General features: G+C 32.2%; 1 protein-coding gene across 3 annotated transcripts; it reads left to right on the plus strand.

The window, feature by feature from the left end:
- Positions 1-7,271: 7,271 nt before the first annotated feature.
- LOC133299126 (uncharacterized) lies at positions 7,272-11,296 on the plus strand. Of its 3 annotated transcripts, none has more exons than XM_061498561.1 (6): positions 7,272-7,587; positions 7,822-7,932; positions 8,077-8,274; positions 9,631-9,742; positions 10,434-10,644; positions 10,737-11,296. In XM_061498561.1, exons 2-6 carry the CDS (start codon positions 7,912-7,914, stop codon positions 10,825-10,827), a joined length of 633 nt encoding a protein of 210 aa, XP_061354545.1. In that variant the 5' UTR covers positions 7,272-7,587; positions 7,822-7,911; the 3' UTR covers positions 10,828-11,296. The 3 variants fall into 3 exon arrangements, with proteins under 3 accessions (XP_061354545.1, XP_061354547.1, XP_061354546.1); XM_061498563.1 differs by having other exon boundaries at positions 9,631-9,741; positions 10,421-10,644; XM_061498562.1 differs by having other exon boundaries at positions 9,637-9,742.
- The last annotated feature ends 262 nt before the right edge of the window (positions 11,297-11,558 follow it).

The raw sequence follows: 11,558 nt of genomic DNA on the forward strand, positions 1-11,558 counted from the left end.
AAAAAAAATATTTACTCTCATTTACTTTCATGTATATGCATTAATCAATATATTTTAAATGAATTAATAGAAAATTTCATTGTTAAGGCAAAAAATAATTATGTAAATTTTTTGCCTTAATATGATCACAATAGATACTATATAAGCCCAACTAGGGGTGTTCATCAACCAATTCAAACCGCAGTGACCGAACCGAAAAATCGTAAATCGAAAAAAAATCGCAAAATTTAATTGGATTCGATCGATTTTTGGATGGGTTGCTGAATATCGAACCAATCCAATGATTCCCCAACCTTACTATCTACCTGCTTGGGCCTTTCCCCAATCATAATCCAAAAAACATATAGCAAAATTTTAAATCCAAGACCTATTAACCCATCATGTTGGAGAAAGTGAGTTGTGCTTGATCTATGTTATGCTTTTTTTTTTGGTAAGATACATAATATATTTTTATTACATAGGTTGTTGTTGTACAGCAGCTCCTCTATAGGATAAAATTTTGGGTTACTTCGTATCTCAGACAACCATATTATAAATTTTTTGTTGGAAGTAAAAGATGATAATTTAACTTTTTGTTGTACAATACTTCTAGATTGCACAATAATCATCATACAAACTTCACAAAGCCGATGCATACAAAAGATATGTTATTTGCATAATAATCATCATACAAATCTTAGACTTTTCAAAAAATCGAAAACCGATTCAATCCAAACCGAATAAAATTGGATTGGATCGCATCGGATTTGAAAAAATTCAAACCGAATGGATGATTACATGATTAAACTAAACAAATTGGATCAGATGATTTTTACTTCTAAAATCAATCTAATCCAGACTGTGAACACCCCCAAGTCTAACTCAATATGATCATAATGGACTAATTAAAATAATACAATTGGTATATGTATATCTATTAACCTGATTAATTTTAAAATATAAAATTAATTAATTAATATTATTCGGCAAAACAGTGACGGAAACTGGGGACAATGACCATATTGCCACTTTTTGGACAAAAATTTATCTGATTGCCATGCTTGAATTTTTTTTTGCCAAAATGCCACGTCACAATCTCGCTGGTCTGACAAGCGGGAATGAAATGGACACGTGTCAGCGTCTGAATGGTCAACCATTCTCGTTAAGCTGCCCAGCTAGAATGACATAATGCTGACACGTGGCAAAAGTAGAGACATCGAGAGAATGCCTGTACTTTTGTCACGTGTCAGCATTCTGTCATTCTAGCTGGGCAGTCCAGCGATAATGATTGGCCATTCAGACGCTGACACGTGTCCATTCTATTCCCGCTTGTCAGACCAGCGAGATTGTGACGTGGCATTTTAGCAAAAAAATTTTCCATACATGACAATTAGGTAAATTTTTATTAAAGGGATGACACAATGGTCAATGTCCCCGGAAACTGAGGAAGAATCCAGACTCAATGACATATGCAGCACGAAACCATATGACAAACGAGTGTCTTTCATTCCTCTTTGTTAACATCGAAGATTCATTTGGTTTTTTCGAATTTCAATGATTATTACAAGAATTTGATTTTTCGTATATTGGATGAAATAAATTATCTAATGAAATAAATTATTTCATACAATACACAAAAAGATGAATGAGACTATTGAGAAGAAGAGAAAGAAAAAATAAATTAATTTCATTCGTTTTTTGGTGTGCCACATGAAATAATTTATCTTATATAACATGAGAAAAATATTTCTCATATTACAATTCACAATTAATGACTCTAATTTTTATGAAAATCACGATATGATGATTTTAAAATTATCTATTTTAGAATTTTTTTTTCTCTTTCTTTAATATTATTAATTCACCATTATAGGGTTATAAATTGATTTCGATATCATATATATTTTTTAACATAAGAGCAGTGAGGGAGCCAGAAATTATGTTGAGAGGGGGCGAAGCCACTGCTTTGTAGGTTCTAAACTAACAGGACCACATGCTCGAGCTGCCACTCCATTGTAACTTTGTGAAATGGGCTTCTCTTCTACCATAACATTCTATCTTATAGATAAACATAGAGCTTAAAAAATCACTTTCGATTCTGGAACCAAACTTTGATTTGCTTGGGTTCAATGTTGGCCAGAATGGGACACTCTGATTAGTTGTTGCCTTCTCAAGGAACTTGGCTTGGGGCCCTCTGTGTAAACCCAGTCAAGAGCTTCAACTTGCTCCGCCGCGTATGTCACATATTTCCCAGAAGCATCAAGGTGCTTGTCGATGCTGCTTTCTTTGTTTTGAGCCACAACCATATCCATCTTCCCTAAAATTTCTGCTTTTGCTTCTCAAGGTACTACAAGCTTCTTCCTCCTTAGCATAGAAAACCAGCCACCACCACAAGATTCTTATACTACAGACAGATTAAAAAAAAAAGGTGTGTAACCTCCGTTGTTGTTTGCTCTTACAAGGTTTTGTAGCTCTGAACTGAACTAAAATGAAACTAGCTGAAACTGGGAAATCCTCATTCTTACAACCTAAAATCACGTTTCTTTTTTTGTTCCAACAAAACCACCTGCGCCAACGGGTTCTTTAATTTTCCACAGAAATCGAAATTTGTCTTCTCTCCCTCAACAAATGAATGAAAAACCCAAAAAACCCCCACTACCCACTTGTTTTTCTCTTCTAACTAAGCTGAGAGCCTCCTCAAACCGCCATTGTTAGCCACTCGCTAGTTCCGTCTGTGCACGAAAGGATCCACTCCCTCATTTGATAATGATGTGGAATAATCCTGTATTTAATATCTTCTCGCAAAAGTTTTTTCTTTTACTAATCTAACTGTCAAATTATATGAAAAGGAATTCACTCATTCTAAAATAAGTTTTACACACTTAAATCATTGAATAAATATTTTATAAAATAGAATGATGTGATCTTATTCGGCTACTATGTTATTTTGGACTCAATGTAGATAATTAATGTAGATAACTCATTCACATTGATCAGTGTTTAAAAACCCGGCTCGACCATCGACCCGGCCGAAGTGAGGGGTCATGGGGTCACGGGTTCAACGGGGGGTCACGAGGTCACTATGCTGACCCTGTTTTATATACTAAAAAGATATAAATATATATATTCTATATAAAAATATTAAAAAATAAACCACCTATGATCAAAGATTCAAAATATACTTAATATAATTTACCAATTACAACCACAAGTTAATGGGATCATTATGCTGATCCGGTTTTGCCTCTTTTGAGAAGGTCTCTAACAAAGAAAAATTTAAAGGAAGTAAAAATAGTTTTGTTTTTCATCGACGACCATGGAGATTTCATTTGAATGGGTAAATTTTTACCTTTTCTAGAAGATTTATGGCAGCGAGGTGAAGATTGAAGACGTCTAGGTTGCTTGAAAAGAATAGAACGATAAGTTTTAGGTTTGCAAGCATTTTTATTTTATTTTTTTAATAAAACGATGTTGTTTCATGGAATTTTTTTTTTAAAAAAGAAAACATGCAATGACCCCCTTCGACCCCTCTGACTCGGGAGTCACTGAAACCCGGCTGGGTTTTGGGGGTCAGGGGAGTCGATGTGCATATATGGTCCAACTTGTGACCCCAACCCTCAAAGGGGAGGGGTCAGGGTTGACCCGGGGGGTGGGGTGAAGTTTTAAAACACTGACATTGATAACTTATCTACATTGAACCCATTTAATAGTTTATATTTACTATATTTAAAAAATGGAAAGGGTTATATTTACAGACTCTTACAAATTATACTATATACTTCCAGAAGTACACTAGGTTACACTATGTACTTCCCAGAGTACATAATATAATTTGTAAAATTTAAAAAAAAAATTTGTAAACATATCTTTCCCCTTAAATAATATAGTACTTTTTAAAAAAAGAAAGATAAAATAGTATACTTTGAAACAGAATAGTTTGTTGAAGTATTAATAATTTTAGATTATATATAAAATGTAATAGATTTAAACTATTGCATGAGAACTTTTGATTAAATAATTGAATTGGTAAAATTTAATATGAATATAACAGGTTATACAATTATAAAAGTGTGTTGAGACTAGAGTGTAAATGGGGCGGCCAGCCTAATAGAGCTTACGGCTTGACTTGTATCAGATTAGATTCGACTTATGACATATAGTCAAATAAAATATATTCGGGTCTAAAAAAAAAATTATTTAAAAAGTAAGTCATATGTTTTCTTTTAGGGAAAAACTACTCTTATGTTACATGTGATAACTTTCTCTCCTACACATCTTTCGATAACTGTGCCACTTTTTTCTTTTCTTTTCTTTTCTTTTTATTTTTCAAATAGTGGAACCCACAAATTTATATCTATGACATGAGATAACTTATCTCCTTTAACATGAGATTAATAAAACCCTTTCTTTTATATATCGGGTCTATAAACCTGTATAACATTCTATATCATATTATTTTTAAATATAGATTAAATCAAACTTATAATACGGGTCTATATAAAATTAACAGATTAGCTAGGATATAAAATATTTTACACAAATATTTACACCCCTGGGCAAGAGTAACTCGTAGAGTAAGTAAGGAGATCAATTGCATATGCCTAGTGCGTGCCAGCAAAATAAAAAACTGAAACTATGTCCTCATTGACCAAATCACCAAATAGATAATTCTTGAATCTGATTTCAATATGTTCCCTTTTCTTTTCTCAAAAGGCGACTCTAAAGGGGCCGTTTCTTACGAGTCATTTTTTAGGATTTTCGAAAAATATAATTTTTTTTAAATTTTTTAATTTTCAGATATTATCATAAACGAGATGTAAAAATTATATTTTAAAAAATTGAGATTTTCGGGTAAAAAATTTTTTCCTCTACCAAACGTCCCCTAAAGATGTTTAAACAATGATGATAGTTATGTTATAACCACTACGTGGAGATTATTTATTGTGGTCCAGAACCACCATTTCTTAGGTGGTCCCTAAGTGTAAATGAAAAGATAAAGCTCGATAAGAGAGAAAATAACAAAGATAAAAATAAAAAGAAAAAATTGACGTTGTAAGAGGGAATACCAGATCATTGAGTGGTACCGGAGCACAAATTTTTTTTCCCACTACGTGATATTAAAAGAATCCATCTTGTGCAAATTTATACGTTCGATCATTATGATATATTCCAGAAGTCTTTGATTAATGGTATGTTCCAATGCGTATCATTTTACCCAAAATGAAAAGGCTTAAACCCACCCACCCCCCACAAAAAAAAAATGAAAAAATGAAATTTTATTTGATTATTTTCTATTTTGCAACAGAATCGGGTAAAGGGATTGGGCGGAATCAACAATAAATAAACGCAAATTGATTAAGGATTAAGACATATTATTTTATTGATTCATGAATATTCCAAAGAAAGGTTTAGTTTCACTATGTAAAATAAATAAAAAATTAAAAAAGTCGAAAGTCAAAAATAAATTTATTTGGATAACTTTTCTCTGTTGTTGTCATGTCGTCCACCAATACAAATCTGATGTTACGGTTTTTCTCAGAATTATTACCCACAACTTGTTATTCTCAATGTTTTCATCACAATATATAAAGTTTCAGGACCAATGAATTGCGAGTCTATTTCAGAGTCATACCACGAATATTGCAGAAGCTAAAGTCAACGGACGGAACCAACAAAATCCTCGGAAATAAAATATAATGTAAATTTAAATCTAATGATAATTTTGAAATTAGCACTTTGTAATTAAAAGTCCAAATACCATGGCGTTTGGTTGAGAGATTTTCAGCGGATATCTATCTTTCTCAAGTATGACTTTTAGAAATACTATGTTTGTTTCAACGTTTTTTTACCAAAAACCCATCTATCCAATTTGTCTGGATTTATGAGAAACATAGATATCCGCACTGTTTAGAAACCTAATTTGAAGGTGGGATTTTTCGGAAAATCGGTTATCTGGCTTTTAATACACTGTTGATTTTATAAAGTTAACTAATTTTCCCAGTAAAATTTTTTCCCACCAAACAACTTTTTTTTACATTTTTCTACCTATCTCACTTTATCTATCTTTCCAATCATTTCTCTATCTATCTCATTTCCCTACTATTTCAAAAAAAATTCCTGAACCAAACGCCCCCTAATTACACGAAAGCTTTTGAAATTGTTTTAATTATGTTGGAGAGGCAAGCACGAGAGTAGAAAAAGAAAAAATGACACAAAAAAGATTAAACTTTTGATATTAATAACCTTACATAACTCACTTTCAAAAACTTAAATTGGTATTTTACATAAATAAATAAAAAACTTAAATCGTATTAATTGAATTACAAATATGTTAGCAGGATTGTCAAACTTTAATTCTCGATTATCGCCTGAAAAAGAGACTAAATTTCTGCATTAATGGAATAAATTTTGAATGAGATTTTATTACATAGATGGAAGGAGATATTATACTTACAACTTATTTTTTTTTACAACCTCGTGTATCTATTTTTATGGTTGTTTGATTAAAATTAATTCAATAGCTCTGATATAATTTTGTAATTGTGAATTTGATTTTAATCCAATAATCCTAAGATATTCTAAAAAAAAAATATTATAAATATAACCTCTCTTTCGTGATTAAAATAGATATAATTTATCGGTACTGAATTTGAACTATAAAAGAAGGTTATAATTATGAGGTTTGCATTCATCATGCGGCAGGAAAAAAAAAAGAGTTTCCGACATATACACAATTGTGAGGCTCGCATTTTTTGAAAAAAAAAAAAATATAAAAAAATGAATTTCTATAACATGACAAATTCATTTTTTTCGACCTAACTTTTATAAAATCTTGTAATTATTCACCGGAAAAATATAAGGCAGTGATAGATTTTTTAAAATTAGCCTAAGAAACATTGTTCAACCCCATAAAGGATAATTGCAAAATACTAATAAAATAATAATAGAGATAAAATAGGGGGATTAAGGATAAATGCAAATTGCCACGGCCAACGGGTCACCCTCCTTTGATTTCTAAGGGCAGAGAGGATAAATTCATGGCCAATGGGATAGCATTAAAAATGCAGTAAACATGAAACTTATATTTTATGTTACTTCAAGTTAGTATGAAATTACAAAATTAGAATATAAATATATAAAAATCTTAATTAAAATATCTGTGATAAATGATAAAAATTAAACATTAAACTATTGTTATTATTATTATTATTATGAAGGCTAGAGAAAAAAGGAATCTGAAATTATATATAGTAAACAGCGAAAGCTGGGAACATTAAAAAGGTGTCAATCTGATAGGTTTCTGGCTCTCCCTCTGTTTCTCTTTACACTCTCTCCACCAATTTCATCAGCAGTTCCTCTCTGACTCTGTTTCTTTCTCCCTTCCAAGAAATTCAAAGCAGAGACAAAACACAGACTAGTTACAACTCACTTTATTATCTCTACCCATTAATATTATCTTCATCCACAAAGAAACAACTCTCGCCACTGCTTCTTATTTTCTCCTCTCCGTGTCCTTTCCAACCATCTTTTTGATTTCCATCGGCAACAGCTCGCCGAAGATAAAAAGATCGATTCTTGAAGACCAAGAAGAAGAGAACTTTACCATCTGTAAGTGGGTTTTCTTTTTCTTCTTCAATTATCGGGTGTTTGGTTTTCCAAACCAATTGGGTAATTGAGTAAGGAAGTTGACGAAGAGAAAAGAAAAACTCTGGCTTATCGTTTACGAGATAAATTATGTTCCATTTGGTGTTTGATAATTCGTGTTGTGTTATATTTCCTTTTTCTTTTCTTTTTTTGTTTCTTTTTAATATATATGGTTTTGACTAATCGGGGTTCAATCAGGTATATCCTGTGCTGTGTTACCCATTCGATACGCAAGCTTCAACTAATCAGTGCTATATTTTTTTTTTCTTGTCCTGGAAAGTGATTAAAATGGCAGAAATTCTCAAGTTGGTAAGAATTCGTTTTCCTTGTTCTCTCACTTTCTTTATTGTAACTGTTCCATTGTCAATTTTCAGACACTTCAATTTCAATATTTTTAGGCTCTCGCAGTCACGGTTGTGTTCTGGGTTAATTTGTTGGATATGGTTTTTGCAGGATTTGTCTTCTTCATGTGGGTCTGTAGAGGCTTTGGAATCGGAACAGAAGAACATGGGCACCCAGAGAATTTCGGTTTCGGATCACATAAACGCATTTCAGTATACAGCCGAGAAAACCGATAGCTTTGTGATTGATATCGATGCCTTCTCTTCCGGCATCAACAAAGATAGCACCAATGCAAATTCGAGAATTACGGTAAATTTCTCTCTCTCTCTCTCTCTCTCTCTCTCTCAAATTAATTGTATTTGATTTTCAATGGTTATTTTTTTTTTTTTTTGAATTTTTTTGTGAAGCTTAACTCACAGAGCAAAGAGTCAGTGTTCCGTATCTCGATGGAATTTATCATCCATAATTTAAAGCTGTGAAAGTTATTAGGACATTTTTAATGCTAAGCTTCATAATAATATACGGTGGCATTATTACTAATTGAAATGAGAGCGAAAACAATAACATGATAACACGTTACTACTATCCATTAAATTTTTGCGGCCATTATAGCAAATGTCTTTTTCAAGGATTAACATTCCTTTTTGTTTAGGATTAAGCTATATTTTTATTTCATGCAAAAAAAATAAAAAAAATTATGTATTAAGGGTAGTATATATTTATAATAGTAAAATTATTTTTTCTCTCATCATCACGTCAGACAATAATGTCTGAAGAGAGAAAAAAAAAAGTAACTTTGATATTATAATTATATATTACCCTTATTATATAGTTTTTTTTTTGTAAAAGATTTTTTTTAACAAGATAAGAAAATAATTTCCGTAATTTTAAACAGATTATTGAAACGTTTTAATTTAAGCAGGCTATTTAATTTAACCATTTTGACTATTTTGTACCCCAATGCTTTGTTTAGCCGTTACTTATAATTTTTAACTGATTAATGAAACGTTTAAGTTATAGCAGGATATTTAATTTAACGCATTGTACGGAGATAGGTTATTCTCTGTGTTTTCAAACTCAGCCGATTCGGTTGAAGTATCGGGTTAGTAATTTAATCAGGTTTAATTAGATTTTAAAATAATATATTCCAAATCATAAATTATAAATATTACGTCGAATAAATAAAAGTGGTTCAATGATAAGTCTTGAACCTTTTGGTATCAATTTAATTTCATCATTTTTCTCCACTCTTGATATTATAATCTAATGTATTGTGTTGGAGAGTGGTATAACTTATCCCTTTTGGACCTCTTGCTTTTCTTTCTTTGTTTGGTTTTATCAATTCGAAAAAAAAAAAGATGCATGTAAATAAGATTTGAAATAGATTAAAAAAAATAGAAAAAGAAAAAAGACCTTGCTTCCTTCCCATTTTGTCCTATTATCAAGAGATGCAAAATATGAGACCCTAAAAAAGTACATCCATCCAAATCTCTTACATCGTGGATCTAATCCTTTCCCCTCTTACTTTACTTTCCTCTCAAAATTTGCGTATGGAACGGACTAACTCACCAAGTTGCTTCTTTTTTTTTTTTTTTGGCTACAATCAATAGTTTTACTTTTAAATTTAATTTATTTTAATATGTTATTATTTTAACCCAAAAAAAGTTGCAGAGGAGCCTTTCCAGGAAAGGATCTCAGCGTGGGGGCGACAGGAAGGTGAGTGGCAATGCTACACTTCATGATAAGGATACCGTCCCTGCTATATGCTCACCAAAAGGTACCATTGCCCTTGCAAAAACGCAATCTCATTCAACTTATAATTATATTCTAATATAAATATTATAAAAACTGATTTTTCTTTTCTTTTTATTAATCTGACAAATTGATACTGAACGATTCCACTACTTTGGATTTGTATTTCTTTTCTATTCCTGGATCTCTTTAGTTGAAGAGAAGTTTAATATAATTTTGTACACGTTTGTTTGTTTCCATTATTTGACCCTTGTGGACCGGGTGCATTGATATATAAATCTATATGTAGGACACTTGTTACAAATTAAAATGTCACCTCCATACCTTCGTTTATGTCTATAAATGGTGTATAAAATATTTCATTACCAACCTGTAACCTGTGTCAGGACAAGGTGGGTGTGTCCTGATTATAAGGTCTCACCTTGCTGGATTATGATGTGTGTTATTATTATAATTGTCATTATCAATATCATCACAGGTCCACTATCAATAGGTTTTGAACTGACATTTAAACAATCACAACGTGATAAGTAAAATTGTATATTATGATTTTACGAGGATGGTGAAAATTGTATATTATCAACTACACATGCACCATATTTTGGTCCACAAGCATTGGCATAATCAACAGTTTGAACTACCTAGTGAGCTAACAAATCCTTATATATTCATTATGTTTATGGATATCGATCATTGAACTGTTGCAACTCTGGTAGGGCCTTGCACGCCCGAAAAGCCAGCGGCGATGGCAGTAGGGTCCACGGATCATTCCATCAACCCACACGTCCATCATCAGATTACTATCACAGCAAGCAACATCAAGGGCACCACCACCGAAAGCAAATGTATAACTCGGAGAAATAGTTTCAGACGATCTTATACATGGGCCTTTGATCCTAAAAGGGTTCTCCTTTTCTTCGCCACCTTGTGAGATTCGGCTCTTATATATGAATATTAATACTACTTTGGTTTCTACTTTGTCATTTTCCATTAATTGCTCTGTTGATATTCTGAAACAGGTCAAGCATGGGAACAATATTGCTGATATACTTCACTCTTACAATCAATAAGCAAAATGCAGACGAATATGGGGGTGATTGGAAGCAGTGACTTGAGCCACCCTCATAAAACTATAAGGTTACACAAAATGCATTCTGGAGTTAAATTAACTTAGAGTCCCAGAATTGGAGCAAAACGTAGAGAAACAAGAAGTTCGAAGAAGACAAATTAAAACTGCCGGAGTTGCAAAAAGCTAACCAAATTTTCGCCCACCTGGATGTCAGAATCAGTTAAAATCTGCTTTTCGGCATCACCCCTTTGGCGCGATGACTACAAGAGATAAATACAAAGACATACTGTACTATGACAGAGGGGAAGGAATCTTCCTTTTTTATATCAATGGAAGACAACAATTTGTGTAATTGCAGGGCTTAGTGGAGGATCATAAAGTCACTTTTTACTCTCTATGATCCTCGATCCTTATATTGGTCGACCGTATCTTACTGTTTTGTTTTGCTCTTAACATTCAATCATCTAGTAACAAGTGAACCTTTTGTTATGAGCATATGTGACTTTTCATGTGAGCAGAGCGAAAAGGAGGAAAGCCAAGAAAGAAAGCCAATACCATGAGAGGTACCTACAAGCTATAATAGTGTTTACCTAGGCAGTAGAAAGTAGAAACCAACGCGTGCGTGCTCAAAGAATTTTTTCTTTTCTGTAAAAAATAATGCTTTTTTTGGCAATAGACTTACAGAACTAGGTTTATTTGGCAAATTTCATATGCAAGTGCACTTTAGTCGAAATAAATGGAAGGCATGTGAACGTCAGATCTGCTTTCCCTA

Source organism: Gastrolobium bilobum, unplaced genomic scaffold (genome assembly GCF_033153095.1).
Source record: "Gastrolobium bilobum isolate Gb01-03AN ecotype WA unplaced genomic scaffold, APGP_CSIRO_Gbil_v1 utg500, whole genome shotgun sequence".
Classification (NCBI taxonomy): domain Eukaryota; kingdom Viridiplantae; phylum Streptophyta; class Magnoliopsida; order Fabales; family Fabaceae; genus Gastrolobium; species Gastrolobium bilobum.